The sequence below is a fragment of the Gossypium hirsutum genome, chromosome D06, assembly GCF_007990345.1.
Source record: "Gossypium hirsutum isolate 1008001.06 chromosome D06, Gossypium_hirsutum_v2.1, whole genome shotgun sequence".
In the NCBI taxonomy this organism is placed as follows: Eukaryota; Viridiplantae; Streptophyta; class Magnoliopsida; order Malvales; family Malvaceae; genus Gossypium; species Gossypium hirsutum.
Window position 1 is genome coordinate 2,539,703 of NC_053442.1, and position 18,132 is coordinate 2,557,834.

General features: G+C 32.9%; 2 protein-coding genes across 3 annotated transcripts; one reads left to right on the forward strand and one right to left on the reverse strand.

Annotated features, from left to right (window-relative positions):
- The first annotated feature begins 207 nt into the window (after positions 1-207).
- Positions 208-2,484, forward strand: LOC107938319 (ribosomal RNA processing protein 1 homolog). The gene has a single exon (XM_016871425.2). The coding sequence runs from the start codon at positions 451-453 to the stop codon at positions 2,128-2,130; it is 1,680 nt and encodes a 559-aa protein (XP_016726914.1). The 5' UTR covers positions 208-450; the 3' UTR covers positions 2,131-2,484.
- Positions 2,485-9,825: 7,341 nt separating this feature from the next.
- Positions 9,826-13,542, reverse strand: LOC107938334 (growth-regulating factor 1). 2 transcript variants are annotated; one of them, XM_016871447.2, is made up of 5 exons: positions 12,851-13,542; positions 12,079-12,309; positions 10,947-11,298; positions 10,756-10,860; positions 9,826-10,662 (listed from the first exon to the last, which is right to left on the reverse strand). In XM_016871447.2, the coding sequence occupies exons 1-5, from the start codon at positions 13,269-13,271 to the stop codon at positions 10,134-10,136; spliced, it is 1,638 nt and encodes a 545-aa protein (XP_016726936.1). In that variant the 5' UTR covers positions 13,272-13,542; the 3' UTR covers positions 9,826-10,133. The 2 variants fall into 2 exon arrangements, with proteins under 2 accessions (XP_016726936.1, XP_016726935.1); XM_016871446.2 differs by having other exon boundaries at positions 9,826-10,860.
- Positions 13,543-18,132: the final 4,590 nt, after the last annotated feature.

Here is an 18,132-nt window from a genome sequence, read left to right on the forward strand (position 1 = left end):
AGGTGATCAAAATGAAAGTGCATGTACAGTTAACCGTTGTTAAAGATTTAATGGTTGGGGGACTAAAATAAAAGCATCATAATAGTTGAATGACGAAATTGCAAGCATTTCATTTTAGGTGACCAAAATGAAATCTCCCTAAAAGTTGGATGACCAATAGTAGTTTACCCTACTCTTAATTGGAACCGCCCATAACCCGAATGAGTCATTAAAGGACGGAGAGGATCCGAAACTGGATCCGGTAATCGTGCCCACAAAAGGAGCAAAGATCATAGTTTTCAAGTATTTTCGTGTTTTACCCTTCTCCAGCCGTTTGGCGTTCAGGTTTTTTTTTCTTTTCCAGAACTACCCTTAGGGTTTTTTTCTTTGCTCGCTCTTCTTTAACAGCAAACCGGAAGAAACCTCCGATTCCGACGACTTCCTCTCCTAATAATTTCTGATCGGCTCAATATGGCCGGATCCGGAGCCGGAGAAGGCCCGACCCTGATAAAGCAACTCGCGGCTTGCGACAAGTCGAGCCGTGACAGAGCCGTACGGTCTCTCCTCGATGGGTGGCTTCCTTCACAGAGTGAAGTCTCCGATGAAGAGATGAAAAGGCTGTGGAAAGGTCTCTTCTACTGCGTTTGGCACGCCGACAAGCTGCCCGCTCAGACCGACCTCATCAACAAGCTTTCCTCGGTTCTGCCGAAGCTCGAACCCGGTCTATCTCTCCAATACTTCTCCGTTTTTCTTCTCACCATGCGTCGTGAGTGGACCGGGATTGATAAGTTAAGGTTAGATAAGTTTTACCTCTTAATTCGTAGGTTTTTGAATTGCTTCTTTGTTATGTTGAAGAAATCGTCGTGGGATTTGGATTTTATGCGTCGTTCGATTAGGGTTTTAGTTGATGGTACATTTATAGCTGATGATAAGTTTCAAGGTAATGGCGTTAATTATCACATTGCTTCGATTTTTCTCGAGGAAATTAGGCCCTTTTTTCCATTAAGAAAGGAGGTTGTTGAGGTTCTATTGGAACCGTTTGTTGGAATCTTGGGGAAAGTGGGTGATAAGGTTTTGGTTGGGAAGATAAGGAGCAATGTCTTTGATGTGCTTGTTAAGACGGGAAGGAGATTGCTGGAGCTTAAGCAGTCCGGTGATGAGGTTGATGAAAGCGATGATGTAGTTGTGTTCGGGACGATTGGTTTAGTGATGGGGTTCTCTACAAAGTTCTATGAATTGGGTTCTTCAGTAGATTGCTGTCAGGGTAATAGAAAGGCTGTGTTGGCATTACATGAGGAATTCTTGAAGTTGGAGAAGGATTTGACGTCATTGGGTATTGATATTTCGATTCCCGAGGGTAATGAAGGCAATGAAGAAGATGAGGTACCTGAATTGATACCTGTTGGTGGTGAGACAGATGCGAATGTTTCAAATGATGTTTTGGAGCCAGTTGAAGTTAATATTACCGGTTCTGTGAAGAAGGCCACAAAGAAAAGCAAGAAGGCCAAAAAGGCAACTGGGGACAATGGTAAAAAGACTAAGAAAAGCAAGAAAACTGAATGTAGCCCTGCAGATCAGGAGAATGATGTTAAGTTACCTGCAGAGGTTGCCAGTTCTAATATCGAGCAGAATGGTGATGGGGATTCTATAACATTTACGGAATCAGTGATTTCAAACCTTCAGCTCCAGTTTGAGAAGGTTGCCGCAGAAGTGGGTTTGAATAGCGATGTTGCAACTGCCTGTGATTTACCAAAAGTTAATGGTGCTGTCTCCAAGAAGAGAAAGAGAGCAAAGGGTGCGAGTGGCCGAAAACCTCAGAATGGGGAGCTAACTGGTGAAGCTGATGGTGAAGGAGATGGAACTGCGAAAACTTGCGAGAATAGCACAAAGAGGGTAAGATTTTCAATGAAAAGCAATCTGGTTTGGAAGCCCCACAGTCCTTTACCTCCATTAAGTTTGAGGTTACCTCCCTCTGTTACTCCTAGAGGAAGTGCTCTTAAGCAAGGAATTCCTCCAGGTCCTATAAAGGAAATGGCTCCTATGACTAAGAAGGGAAAGAAAGCTAAATCTGTGAAGAAGGCTCGGAAAGTGATAAAGAGTATGTATCCTCTAGTCAAACGCACAAAGAAATTGAAATCTACTTCCTCTTAGCAGAGTCTGCTCAAGGGAAATGCCTCCTATGTATAAGATGGTGAAGAAAACTAAATCTGGGAAGAAGGCTCAGAAAGTGATAAAGAATGTGTATCCTCTAGTCAAACGAACGAAGAAATTGAAATCCATGCCCTCTTAGCAGAGTCTGCTTTGTGAGTTTCTTATGTGGAACAAGTTTTATATGCTTAGTCATTAAAATTCTTCTAAATTTGGCAGTCTTTGTCTTGTTTTTCTCTGTTTAAACCTTCCATAAGACATGTTATATTTACTTGGTAGACCTTTTGGTCTATGAATTCTGAAGTTGATTGTGATGAGAAGGTGATTTATCCATGAGTGAAAGATGGATTGAATTAATCTTTGGATTCTGAAGTTTGCCATGATGAGAAGGTGATTATTTATCCATGAGTGAGATGGATCATGGAACTTCGATTGAATTAGTCTTTGCTTTCTGGTGGACAGTATTACTTCATTGCTGCTCAAATTTTCTAGCGTATATTTGTTGCTTTATGTTTTCTTATATTTGTGACCTTAGTTGACTAATTTGGTAATAGAGCTCTTCTTTATTCATAACCATTCTCATTGATATGAATCTGGTAGCTTATGTTGAGGATTTATGAACTTTTCAACCTTCCTCATGTTCTAGGACATGTAATCTTTACCTCTTCCCTTCTGTTTCACTATGTTCAAATTTAATTTTCCTTAAATATTATTATATTAGCCTTTCACTTCTGTAATTTTTCGAGTCATGTTACCTCTTACCATGTGAATCACCATCATCATCTCTCACAACTCACAAAGGGTTAAATGTCTTAACAATCGTTGTCTAGGATTTAAGTTGGAAATGGAAATTGCCTCCGCTTCTTTGTTGAATAGTAACTTTCACGACCCCATAGACTGGCCAGGTACTCTTCACTTCCTCATAGTGTGTCAATGTCATGACCGCAATCTTAGTATTGTCCTCTTTGGCTCAAGCTTGGGGACTCGCATCTTAGGATGATCCAAAGAAAAGAATACTGGTAACGTACATGAGCTCCCAAATGGAGAGGGCTTGGGCACAAATCCTCGAGAAATCAATGGACAACCGAAAAAGACGAATACCGATTTATGGGCACAAAATCATTGCATAAGGAGGAGAGGAAGCAAGCAAAGGTATTGAAAGCTGAAACCCCTCTCTTTTCTTGCAATGCATAAAATTCACCTCTATCCTATAGGCCATAATAAGTCCATTATTGTGTCTGTGGTTACAAATATCTTTATTTAAGTAATTAATACTTGCCCACTGGTTCTGGTCAATTCATCATGGAAATAATACATAGAGAGGGACAATCATGGCAGTGTAATTATTAATACTATGGTAAACCAAACTGAACTAAACCCATGGAATGGTAGAATGTCCACTGTGTCATACAGGCCTAGCAGATTCGTATTCTTTTTTGGTTGGTGCATTATTATTAGATAAGAAAAAGAAAAAGGCCACCAAACTTTTAAAAAATAGGATTAGGATAAAGGATTGGCTAACTTCTTTCCAATGATGATGATGATAAATGATTGAGGAAGCTAACCAAAGCCTTTACGGCCCCCATTGACATTTGTAGTGTTTGATAAGCTGGATGAGTTGTATTCTATGCTTGATTTATGTCCATGCGGGTAACTTGTGTACTAAGTTAATGTATCTTCCCATACGACCCTTAACCCAGAATCAAATTAGCTAAGTCGGTTGGAATGGTTGGATTGGAAACCGGTCAGGAATAGAGAGTTAGACTGGTTGAGCCGATTGAATTGGGCTTTTATTTTTTTACTGATTTTTTTATTTAGTTAATAATTTATTCAATTGAATAAGACAAATTAGTTAGACTAGGAATAGGTGGTATAATTGGTTTAATCATCCATCTAATTAGTTATGAAAATCTTGCATTTAATCATAATTTAAACTAAATTATATTGCGCTGACAATGTGAGAAAAATTATGTATTAAATATCTTCTATTGAAATAGTAGAATTAAAGGTTTAAGATTAGGGTATTTTAATCATTTTTCAACTAATTTAATTTGGTGCTTGGTTGATTTACGTCATTAATTTAATTAGGAATTTAAATAAAATATACATTTACGCTTCATATCATATCTTAATCAGAATGTTCTTTTAAATATGATAAATTTCTATTAAAATTTTAATTTAATAGTTCTCATTATTAGACTTGTTGATATTATTAAAATCTTTCAAATAAATTATTTCTTATTAGCAAATCTATAGTACAATTTTTAATAGTTTGATATTAAAATATTATTCTATTAAACTATTTTTTCAATTTTAATTGGTACATCAGGTATCGACCGTATGCGATTCATGCATTTTGAGGAAGTGATCAAGCTAACATATTCAATTTTTCACTAATAAGAGGAAACATTTTTATCATATTTAATTTAAAATATAGTTTTACTTAATATAGTTAATATAAAGTGTTATGCCCTTAACCCGTCGGGTATAATTCTTCGAGAATTAAGGCCAACACCTTGAAGGTCACTCGAACACCATTCTTCGAAAATTGGGACCCATCCTTTGGGTCACCCCTCGGAACATTGAATAAGTGAAACTTTTTGACAGACCATGTTATAAGAACTCTTCAAACCAGACATATATGTACATAAGGCATGTAAGGGCCATACTTAGTCGCCATTTATGACAACAATCGTTAGACATCAATCCCATCTGACATGGTTGACAGCCTATCCATTTGTCACCCTAGCAACCACACCTAAGCTTAGGCTTGTTACAACTGGTCAGTTGATATAACCACCCGTTCTCACTAATAATGCTAGGGCATGTGGCACCTCAGGATTACAACTTTCTATATATAAATTAATATCAACTCCTATATTAGGGGACCGAATCTCTCTCTCTCTCTCTCAATCTTATAATCACCTCTATCACTAACCTTTTTCCAACCATCGTCCACAATGGCTCTTTGCCTCGCCTTAAGCTAGGTGAATCGTTAATTACTGTTGTATGTTGGACCCCTGCATCAACAGTCCATCGTCACCGCCCTAAACATTAGTACCCCTCACCATTCTCTCTTTACCAACTAAGAAGAGGATAATCGATAAATAAGCTTACCAAAATTAGGAGATCATCTAGCTTTAGGAAAAATGAAGCAACATTCACTCAAGAGAAAGAAAGAAACAAAAATCAAACCAAAGAAACAAGAAGCAGGAAATTTGACTTAAACACTACAACGGTAATAGAATATCCTTGGGGAAAAAACATAGGTTTTATAAAGGTTTTTCAACCAAGGAAGCTTCTAGAATAAGCGTTAATGCTTAACCAACTGATGACGGACACGTGTCCAACTAAACAACACATCGCAATAGAAACAGGCTTTGTCAATTCTTGAGAATGAGTTGTACCCCATGGCAATGAAAGTAGGTGTATGCAAGCATAGATGGAGAAACAATGTAGACCACACGTGCATTACACGCACCAAAGCCAAGACAATTTAAATTCAAGAACCTCAACAAGCACCCTAAACATGTTCGACATGTGGTAATGTCTCGAGGAAGGTCACTTTATAACCTTTCTCCAAATTAGGGGGCAATTGTTATAGCCTTAACCCCTGGGGCATAACTCCTCGAGAATTAGGACCAACACCTTGAGGAAGGCCCCTCGAACACCACTCATTGGAGACTAGGACCCACCATTTGAAGTAGTCACATGCCTCAAAAAAACCCCTCACGTGTCACCCCTTGAAGCATCGAATATGCGAAACTCCTCGCCAAATTCCTTGCTAGACCATGTCATGCGAACTTCTCGGTAACTCCTTGGACTAGACATATTTGTTTATAGGGCATGTAAGAGCCCCACTTAACCGCCATTTATGACAACAATCACTAGACACCTATCTTGTTTAACATGATTGACAACCTACCCAATCGTCACTTTAGCAGCCACACCTAAGCCTACGCTTGTCATGCTAGGCCAGCTGATGTAATCACCCTCGATCACCAATAACGTCAAGGCACGTGACACTTTGGGATTACAACTCACTATATATAAACCGATATCAACTCCCATATTAGGGGACCAAATCTTCTCTCTCTTACAATCACCACCATCATCAACTTTTTCGCAACCACCGTCAACAACGGCACCATGCCTCGTCTTAAGCTAGGTGAACTGCCGATTACCATATCACCCCTTTTGTTGGATCCCTACATCAACACAAAGCAACATTATTCAAAATAATAACTAATAAAAATAAATAACATATATCAATTATTTAAAAAATGATATATTATAAATTAAATTCTTCCCTATTCATTTTTTCTTAACAAATTTTATTATTTGGAATTTTATATATGAAACACAAAGCTCTCTATTATATCAATAATTAAAACTTATTATTTAAAATCAAATTTTTTTCTTTTTTCTTTTTTGTTAATGGAAACATAATAATTTAAATACAAATTAATCCAACATAGAATTTTTATTTATTATATAAATTCATTTAATAAAAGTTGCTTAGTTGAATCAAAATTATTATTTATGATAAAACAATTCTATTAAGTAAATTTATTTAATCAAATATAAAATTCTTATTTATAAATGTGATAAAACTTATAAATAATAAAAATGTTTAAATAGAAGATTTAGTAATATAATCAACAAACAAAGACTATATTGATAAGTTCAATAGTTTTTTCAAATTCATACTTTTATATATATTATAGAAAAGAAAATAATCATTCAGGTACCTTAAAAAAATTTAAAGATTATGGCACATGATGTTGGTGAAAAAAAATTCTGTAACAAATATATTTATTAAAAACTAATGTTATGATTAAACGAGGCTTTTGTTGAAATGATAAAATTAAGACTTGAAAATTGTAGTGTATTTTTGGGTTCAAATCCCATCAAGTGTATTTTTCTAGAATTTACATGATTTAAAATGATAAAAATACCCTCGTAACAATATTTATTTTTTTATAGAAGGAAGGAATTTTAGTAATTGCTCAACTGAATTAGGATTTGATTAATTTGTGACACCAACTTAATTACTCTTTTAAATATAGTATATATAAGTATCTAACTAGCAATGTTATATCTTCTACGTTCATTGTTCAAATATAGAGAGGGATCCACTTACACCCATGTAACCACACTCTTTCGTATCATTTTATAAGATTAATATTTTAATGATCCAATTGTCATATTTCATATTCCATTAGTATAGAATATTTTAATTATATATTTTGTGTAAAAATAACTTTCAACCATTCAATAAATATTAATATACAGAATTGTGCTAGATAGTATCTCGTCAAAGTTTATCACCTCACCAATGACAGAAACCCCACCATAGACCATTTGCTACTTGTACAATATGTCAACATGCCATCATGCAAACTGAGAGAACCTTGTGAAGCCTTTATTTCCTTATAGAAAATCTGCGTTGCAAAAGAATGTTTTAAAATTTGTGTCGTTCATAAAAGGAATATATATATGTAGAGAAATTATTATTTGAAACTGTGATTCCATGTTATCCTTATCCCTTTTCAATTGAAGGATGACAAATCAGTTTTTTCCTCTTGATTTAGAAAAAGCTAAAAATCAAAAGGAAAAAAAATCTGATTTATCATCCTCCCATTGGAAAAAAAAATAAGACTAAAAACTAAAAATCAGGAGGAAAAATCTGATTTATCATCCTCCCATTAGAAAAGAAGAAGGATGACGTGGAATTATAATTTCATACAATCTCTTCTCTATGTATATATATTTCATGTGTCATCTATGAAAAGAGTAAATTTTGATATCTTTGGTCGCTTTCACATTAGTGATTTGTTGTTGTAGTGTGAGACAAAGTAGACCTTCTAATTTATTGAGACAATATAATTGGTTAGGTTATGGAATTAAATGTGAAATGGAAAGCCTATCTTTCTTTTTCCAACTATTGCCAATTTTGTATATTTGAAATTGTACCATGGAAAGTGGATACAAATGGTTGATTATTTATTACCATTTGAGTAAACAATAACATGGTAAAAGTATTATGGAGGTTCTCGTATTAGGAGTTAGATTTCATTTTACTCCATTTCTTTAAAAAATAAATAAATTAGTCTTTGTACATTAAATCAAAGAGCCAACCAGGCTTTTCTATTAAAAATTTCATCTATTTTTACTGTGAAAAACTAGTGTGACTGATGGAATAATCAGATAGTTACACGTGATCACGTGTACCTCATTCTGACGTACAGGAACTAGTTTTTAACAATAGAAATAGATGAAGTTTTTAGCAGAAAGACTAATTTACTATTTGATCTGAGGTACAAAAACTAAATTGCTATTTTTTTTAATAGAGGAGACAAAATGCAATAAAACTCTTAATATAAAAGTTTTCATGATACTTTCACCGCACCACTAATATATTTTATCCTATTTAATGGATGATTTATTAGTACCACTTTCGATCTTTTATGAAGCTTATGACATGTTTTAAGCTTAGACGGAGATAACCTCATCCCCTTTATCCAAATCCGGGTAACATTGGTTCCTAGTTTTGTAATTGTCATCTACTGTCGAACAGTGTTGGATAACTTTGATAGGTAGTTGGAATCTATTTAGGTTTCGTTTAACATCAAACTCAAACTATGATTTCAAGTCAAAAGTAATGGTAAACAAAACTTTTAAATTATATTATATTTTTAGATCGCGATAAATTTTATTATTCTCAATTAAAAAAATTTAACATATCTTCTACTTTACAACATCATATCTAAAATTGATGTTTTAATTTTTCAAAAGTATTTTTTAATAACAATAATAAACATTGTCAAACATTTCAAAAGTATTTGAACCCTGTTCAAAAATATTTTTCTATCGTAACAATAAACTGAGCAGTAAAAGTATCATGGAGGCCTCTGTACTATGAGTTAGATTGTATTTTGTTCTCTTTACTAAAAAAATAGATAAATTAATCCATGTATGTTAGACCAAAGAGGAAATTGATCTTTTTCTATTAAAATTTTTATCCATTTGTACTATTAAAAATTAGCGTGGGTGACGAAAAAAAACTAGACAGTGACACGTGGTGTGCCAAGTGTATCTTATACTGCTGTACAATTACAAATTTTTAACAAAAGAAATTGCTCTTTGATCTAACATATAAAAATATAGACCCATTTTTTGAGTGGCGAAGATAAAATGTAATCCAAATTCTAATATAAATCACACTAAAATTTGAGTCTCAGCAGTAGAGCCATTTATTGGATATTCTGTTAGTTACCACTTTTAGTCCTCTATAAAGCCAGTGACGTAGATTGAGATAGCCTCCTCCCCTTGTATCCAAATCCAGGTAACATGGGTTCCTAGTTTTGTAATTGCAGGAGATAACAATGATTATTACATGGGGTCTCAACAACTGCAGAACAGTGTTGGATACTTGTATAGGTAGTTGGAACTTAGAGCTGGCAAGTAAAATAGCCCATCAGCCAATGTTCACATCCAAGGGACCCGGCAGGTTCGAAGTTGGTTGGACTCTTTAACATAAAAGCCAACCATGAAAGTAACATATTACTATTGTTGCTAAGCCTACAGTTTCAATTTTCAAGGAAAGATACCCCTGCAAAAATGGGTTCCTTTTTTGCTAGACACAGTTAATGCGTGGGACCATGATTTTGTAGTACAAAACAGTGAAATTCAGTGTTATATTGAAATTGTAACCTTGTCTATAGCGTTACAAGCAACTTAATCCACTGCCATACTTACCAACCAACCGCCATTACTCTCCTCAACACAAAGTCAAGCCAACACATGTGCTGAAAACCAAAATTTCAGACAAATTTCCTTTGTCTAGGTACTTATAGTTAGCTCAATTCTAAAGTACAAATTATAGAAAATATAGAGGGACTAATATAATAACTTAAAAGTTTTTTTATCACTAATTGACCATAGTGGTTCTACAATGCAGGCAAAGAGGAAGTATGAACAAGGGTTGAATCAAGTAGGTCATTCTATGGTCTCGGACTGCTTCCAGCACTGCTGTTAGAAACAGAACCGAAGGTAGTCTTTGTTAAGACTCCAGTGGGAGATGAGGCTAGCCGCTGCCCAGGACTATTGTTCCAATCATCGCATGTAATAAGGTTAAGTGCTGATGAGTTGGTGCTGTACAATACCTCACCAAGGGGGCCACCCATGGAATTCTCCCAAGAGATGGGTATCCAATTTGCTTGCTTATGGTTTGGTTCATTAATAACACTGCCTACACCTAGTCCCATGTGCATAGTGTCAAATTCACGAGATAATCTGAGAGGCGATGAAGACAGTTTTTCATTGCTGGGAGAAGAAGTTGAGGACATGAAATCAGAGGCAGCCATTGGTATTGATATGGAAAGTTGAGTCATGTCTGATTTAACATCAACTTCAGGCCAGGAAATGGTTGAACGATCGGACTGGCTTTTAGGCCAATCATCCATGAACTCTCGAAGGGAATGTTGGGATTCAGTTGCTTGACAAATAAGGTCTTGAGATGAACCAAAAGTTCTGCAGTTAATCAAGGAAGAGTCATTATGGGAAGGGTTAAGGAGTGAGTCGGAAAAAACAACTCCGAACTCATTTCTCAAGTTTTCTTCATACGTGATCAGTTGCTGCATTGGCATCAAGAAAGGGTTTTCTTTGGATTTTAGATCCAGTGTACTTTCATGTAATCTTTCACCCAAAGTTTCTTTGTTCACAAGCAACCTGCAAAACGACAACAATCATGGAATGAGATAAGTAAATTCTACAGTTACTATTAGTTATAAAGGAAAGCAGGTTATTTCTATCACCTATTAACAGGAGCTGTCACTGGCTGCAAATTCTTAAACTGCTGCTGAGCAACAGTAAGGCTGTTGGACTCGCTGCAGCCACTGATCGGCACTACCACTGATGCCAAAGCCGATGAGACAGTAGACATCACCTTGGTGGTAGTGGTGCTAGTGGCTCCAGCTGAATGGCCTGATTGACCTTCCACAGGCTTTCTTGAACGATGGCGGCCCCTATTCATGTGCCGCTCACAATACTTCTGGTCGGCAACTGCATCTCTCGAGCACCGCCATTTCTTTCCATCTGTTCTACGACACCGTCCGGGTTCAGGATCAGTGTTGTTCGAGAACCCAAGACGAAAAGCTCCCCATCCCACTATTAGAACATAAAAAACAAAAATGAAAAATGAATGCCAAAGCACTTTCCTGTTAGATAATTTGTATATGGTACAAATATTTAACTTTCTGCTTTAATTTATCTTGATAAAAACACATTGTTTATTATACTTTAAAAAGGCTGAGACAAGTTGCCCCAACCATTGTAGGGACCAAAACAAAAGTGGCAATGTGCTAAAGTTGAAAATTTTAAGTGGCATGATATTGATGCTTTTGTTTGAAACAGATTCTAAAGCAAGCAAGGCCTGTTTGGGGTACTGTCTCACTCAACTCAACATTTGGTAAATGTACTAGTAACCGGATTGTATTTTGACTCCTCTACTTAAAATGGGCAAATTAATTTTTGCACATTAGATCAAAAAGTAAACTGGTCCTTCTAAAAATTTCACTCACTTTTGCTGTTAAAAACTAATTTTTGTACGACAGCATGAGGTATACATAGCATATCGCATGTCTAAGTCTTTGATTATTCTACAAACAGAAGAAATATTTAATAGAAATGATCAATTTGCAATTTGATCTAACATATAGAGATTAACTAACCCATTTTTTTAGGGGATAAAATGCAATCCAACTCTTAGTACTTATTAGCCAATAAGAGAGTAAAATTAAAGCATAATCTCGTTAACCGTGGAATGCAGGAAGAACACTGTTTGCTGCAACTTTAGCATCAACCATGGAAGTTTCATATAGACATTTTAAGGTAAAAAAAAAAAAAGAAGTGGGTTTTTTCTTGTTAGTCTAAGAAAAAACAACTTACATGTATTGGTTTTTAGGGGACCACCAGAAAAGCTAGAGAAATCAGTAGAACCAAGGGCTTTTCTTATAGGAATAAGAAGATTAGATGGTATAGGCTCATTTGAATTTATGTATTTGTAGATCAAAGCTTGGTGTTCAAGTTCCATCCATTGAGATGGTGTAAATGGTCCTCTGTCTCCTCCTAATAATACCCCATGCATGTTTTCACTATTGAATCCACCATTGTTGTAACCTTAAAAACATACAAAACCAAGACAAAAAGAGAAAAACAGATGAGGTTAAAAGAAGGCAAAGAAATTGAAGCCATAAAAAGGTTTGTAATAAAAAGGGGAAAAAAGGGTTGTGGCAGTAACACAGAAACCATAACTTGTCTGCAACATTTAAGGTAGCTACAAGAATCATGGATCTGTTGTCTTTTGATACAACAACAAAACAAACACACACACACACATATAGTCACTGTTTGATCATTACCAAAAGTGTTTCTCACCTAAAACAGGAAGTGATAAAATTTAAGAGGAAGAAAAAAATGGGAAACATAATGCATTGACAAGACATAAAAAACATTCCAAAACCATGGAATTAAACCATAGAACCAATAATAAAAACAAGTCCAATTCATACTACAAAACTCACAAGCATGCCTTTAAACCAACAAATCACAGCCATTTTTTACAAAGTTAATGTCTTTCCTCCATGGCAACAATGTTAGAACCTTAACATTCCTTCACACCCACACACACACACACACACACACACACATGTATATATACCTGTATTTCTAGTAGAGGCAGGTGATGTGAGGTGGAAGTAAGGGAAAGTGACATTTTGGGAGCTTTTATCCACTGAAAGAGCTCGGGATTTAGGTGCAGAAGAAAAGCTCAGCATTGCCTGAGAGGCTGAAACCCCATCAGAGAAGACAGAGGTAGTAGCATTAGCATTAGATCTCAATAAACTATTCTTGTCGTGAAGCAACAACGGCATTGCCTCGGAGGCTGAAACCCCCTCGGTTTTAGCCAGTTTTGAGCTCCCCCACAACAACACATCTTCATTATTACCAGGTCTCTCTTGCTTAAGGAACCCAGATCCGTACAACTTAGCCTTTGTCTCAGGATCTGAAACAAGGGATGAAGTAACTACAGTCTCTGAACCCACAAACCCCTCTAAACCCACCACTACACCCCCAATATCCATATAGAAAAACCCACCAAAGCTACACAAACTCTGCACTCAAGAAATCAAGCATTGGGTTATTAGCAGTACTAAAGAAAGGAGCTTGTGAAGGTACAAAAAGGATCATTTTTTTCTCTAAGTGTTTGGTTACTATGGCCTAAGCTTTTTAGCTCACACACAAACCAGACTTGCTGTTTGTTTATAATAAAGATTTGATATTTGAGAAAGAAATATTCAAATAATTGGAGAGAGAGAAGAAGAAAGTTAGTAGTTAATGCTACCACTTTCACATACATACACATATAAATAAATATATATACATGAGTAAAAATATTACAAATTATATTTTATATCTTTTATTTTAAATTTGCAAAACTTTTGGTTTTTTTAGTACTACTTTATCCATATCCTGGTTAGGTAATTGAACACCATAAAAATATATATTAATGAAAATCGAAAATTTATTTGGTACATTGTTATTAAAACTCGTGAATCATAACCGATCAACTTATCATGTAATTTTAATATATTTATATTATAGTCACTCCCTAATTCATAAATAGGAGGATAATGCGTTTCAGCGCACTCCTCGAATCCACATTTTCCTATATTGATAATAATGTCCATACCAATCGAGTTAAGATTTAATCGACGAAAAAATAAATGTTGTCAACCAACAGACAAGATCCAAGTGGTGAATAGTGATGTTAATGTAAATTTACAATAAATAACCTGCTGAATTTAGGTAAATGCAATAAATAATGGTCATTTAAGACAGTATCCTTTGTGACAACTTCAATAATTTGTAATAAATATGTATTCACTAATTATGGCTTGCATTATTAATCCAAACATGTTTTTTTATTTAAATTGGAATTTATATTTAAAGGGAAAAAAACAGAACACTTTTTTAATTATAGCTTTGATAAATGGAAGTGAAACCTTTTTTAATTATTGGCCATGCATTCAATCTCATAATTAATCATAAATGTTGATGCCCTTTCTTAGAATTTTTATTGATGAACTTGAAAGAATTGTGAAAAAGTAAGGTTAAATTTGTCGTAGATTTAGTCTTTATGCTTTAATTTGATTATTTTTAATTTTTATATTTTCTGATTTTTAAAATTTTAGTCTTGACCAATCGGTAACTACTAATTTCGTTAAGTTAAATTCTGTTGTTTTCAAAAATTGATGTGGAAAAAATATATATGATCATATATGTAACGTCATGTTAGTTTGTTATTTTCATATATTACTTACAAAAAATGCAGTTAATGGATTTAACGGCTATCGTTTGCGTAGAGACTGGAATTTCAAATTTGAAAAAAATATAGGGATTAAAAATGATCCGATTGAAGAACATGGACTAAATCTATAACTTTACACATAATATATTACTAATAGTAGAATTTAACCAAACTGGTTTTAACTACTACTACTACTACTTGTTTAAGGCTAAAATTTTAAAATTTAAAAAGTACAGGAGTAAATTTGACTAATTCAAAAAGTACGGCAATTAAATTTGATCAAATTAATGTATAAAGACTAATTCCACAAGTTACACAAAGTGCAGTAACTAATAGCAAAAATTAACCAAAAAAAATATTGATACTATTCAACATAAAATAAAAATATAATAAAAATATTTTTTTTATATACAATATAAGGGCTTCAAAACTTGAGGAACGATGAAGAGAAGGGAATGCGTTAATTGTTGGATTAGTATATGCAATTATACACAATAATTTTTGGGGTTAAAGTACCTAGAAGGTCCATGTATTATGGGATCTGGATCAAATTAGTCGTTTTTATTATTAAATGGATGAATTTAGTCTTTATATTATTAAAAAGGATGAAATAAGTTCAGTTTGTAACAAAGTTAATATCTAATGTATAAAAAATTTTATTTTTTTTCAATTGTTGTTACAAATAAATTTATTCGCGTAACCATAAAAACTTTAAAAATATTAATTTTTCTGAACAATAAATGATATTTCTTAAACCGTAGATGTTAGCGCTATTCCAATTTAGCTTTATTTGATTCTTTTTAATAGTATAGAGATTAAATTAATCTATTTGATAATAAATGGACTAATTCGATAAAGCCCCTATAATAAAAGGACTTCTAAAATACATACACCAAAATTTTGGATAGCATTCCAATAATAACATATTCATTATTATGATGTTAGGAGATTTGATGACTATAAGGAACATTCATAAAATTCTTTCAAAATTTCGTCTTTCAAAATATGTTTTTTTTTTTAAATTTTTTTTTGAATAATCTACGATTTTATTTGACACAATGCTTAGAATTGCCCATAATTCCTCTTCAACCCATAAATAGGAAGATATTACGCTTTAAGCATTTGAATTCACGTCTTTTACATTGATAACAATATCCGTACTAATCGAGTTAATACAGTAATTATAACCCAATTCAATTTGCAGTTTTTAATTTAATAATCTCAGAAACATTAATTTTCGTATACAATAGTCAAATTCACCCGTGAGAAGTATTTAAAGCAACATTCATATTTTTCTAAATAAAAACTTTATGATTATGTAAATCACATATGGTGAAATCTTTCGAATTTATATTATTCATAAATTTAAATTTAATTTATGTATTTTTATCTTTAAAATTTTAGTTTTTTATTTTATTTTTTTAGTTTCAAAATTTAACTATTAACACTGTTAAAATTATTTTATTAAATTTTAGTTCATTACAACTTTATTTTTTTAGTTAATAATCCTAAGTGAGTTTTTTTTTTAATTTCAAAATGTCAAAACAACAAATAAAAAAAAAACTAACACTGCTAGTAATTAGACCTGAATTTTGAAATCTGAAAAGTAAAGAGACTAAATTTTTGAAAATAAAAGTATATGAGCTAAATTTTAAATTTGTAAAGAGTATAGGGACTTATGAAATATTTTAACATTTATAAAACCACATCTTTCACTATATTAATCAATCAAAAATAAAAAAAATTTATATCGATTAATTTAAATTTAAATCTATTCAACTTGATTTAATCATAAAAAATACAACAATATGAACTTGTCCAACTTAAATCCAAAATAACTCAAATTTGTAATGATCTAAAAAGTAGTTCAAAATAACTTGAATGGGAGGTGACCTAATCGGAAAAACTCAACAAGTAACCCTAAATGACTCGTACTCAAAATTATTCAAACCGAAAACAACTCAACTTCAAAATAACTCGAAAGTTTTGAAATTTCTATTTAACTAATCTAGATTAATTTAATCCAAAACCAATTTAAGGTGAAGAACTATTAGTTGGCATTCTTTCAAAAGAAAAAAAGTATAGATCACTTAAATAAGTTTTTATTTATTTATTTATAAAATGGTTTGAAATTGTTATTTAATAATAGAAGTATATATATTTTTTTAAATTAAAAAATTTAAATTGTAATTCAAATTCTTTTAGATATCCAAAATTTAAACTCGAAATGTTTCAACTCTTATGTAGCTGTTTTTTTCTTTTGTCTTAAATCTTTTTTGTATACGACAATTATATTGAAATCCCGATTAAATTTGGAATCGAGTCGATTTAACTTTAAATAAAAAAATAAAATATTTTTTAATAATAATTTATTTATTCATCAAAATATAAACCTAAAACATAAGTGGATAACAGGCATGCATGTTGTTTGAAAAGTGCATGTCTAATACTTAAAAAGGTCCCATGATGAGCTGCCCTTGAAACTGAAAAGGAAACATCCCTTCAATTTCCATTAATTGTCTTAAAGTCTAAACAACAATGACATTGATGTGATTTATAACATACCCAAATGGCAAGTATATTTTAAAAAATCAATTATGGCCGAAAAGGATAATTAATGTCAAGTTTCCAAATAAAAAGCAAAAATAAGTTCAGACCAAAGGGCGCAAAAATATGTGTATTAATGTTATGTTTGGGGGGAAAAGGACACTATGCTTATATGTGGGTGTAAACCTACTTAATTTACATGTTAGGTTTTTGATGATTTTTATTCGGGTTTAATTAGAATGATTGTATTTTTTAGTGAAATTTATAATCGAACCAACTGATTTTAATATTTATTTTAAATATATGTAATAATTTAAACTAATAGAATCCGATTATTTTAACTTAATTTGACTCAATTATAATAAGTAATTTAAAATAAAATAAGTTCCTTAATTGACTTAACCAACTGATGCTAAGTTTGTTCAATTCGACCGGCTAGGACCTATGTCGTTCAATTAATTGAATAGATTTGAAACTAGTTGATTAATTCAGTTGATACATGAAAACCAACTTTATTGACCTAAGAAACTGTCCATGCCAGTTACATGGTCCAAATTGAACACTAATTGTAACTTTATTTGTATTTGGATTACTGCGTAACTTGCCATATATGTGTTAGGCATCTTTTTACCAAAAAGATTTAAACCATTTAAAGCATACAGAAGAAAATCAAGTCAAGTAATGACTCTTTAAAAACTTCCAATATGCTCAAGTTTCTTTAATTGAAGAGATTCAGTAGTTCTAAAAGATTATTCCTTGAAGATCTTAGTTATTTTATTCCATATTGAAGACCTAGTACAATTCAAGAAGATTGAAGTTCACGCTATTTATAGTTTTGACAAGCCAAGACTGTTTAAAAGGGTTGTTCGTTGTTTTTGGTATGACATTGAAAGTACTTATCTTATTCATTGTGAGGAATTTATTTTAGTGTCTTGTTGTTGTAAGTAAATTGTTCTCTTATTCGATTGTAATTTAGGGGAAAGACTTAGTGGAGAAAGTGATCTGGTTAATGTATAAAAGTGAGGTTGCAACATGCTGAATGAGATGAACTTAAATCACATTTTGTACTCAAGATTTATAGTGGATTA

Excerpts from the sequence above, each read along its gene's own strand:
- LOC107938319 (XM_016871425.2), top strand. The coding sequence starts at position 451 with ATGGCCGGATCCGGAGCCGGAGAAGGCCCGACCCTGATAAAGCAACTC.
- LOC107938334 (XM_016871446.2), bottom strand. The coding sequence starts at position 13,271 with ATGGATATTGGGGGTGTAGTGGTGGGTTTAGAGGGGTTTGTGGGTTCA. Across the intron at positions 12,310-12,850 it reads TGCCTCTACTAGAAATACAG|GTTACAACAATGGTGGATTC; the intron begins GTATATATACAT and ends TATGTTTTTAAG. Across the intron at positions 11,299-12,078 it reads TCCCCTAAAAACCAATACAT|TGGGATGGGGAGCTTTTCGT; the intron begins GTAAGTTGTTTT and ends ATGTTCTAATAG.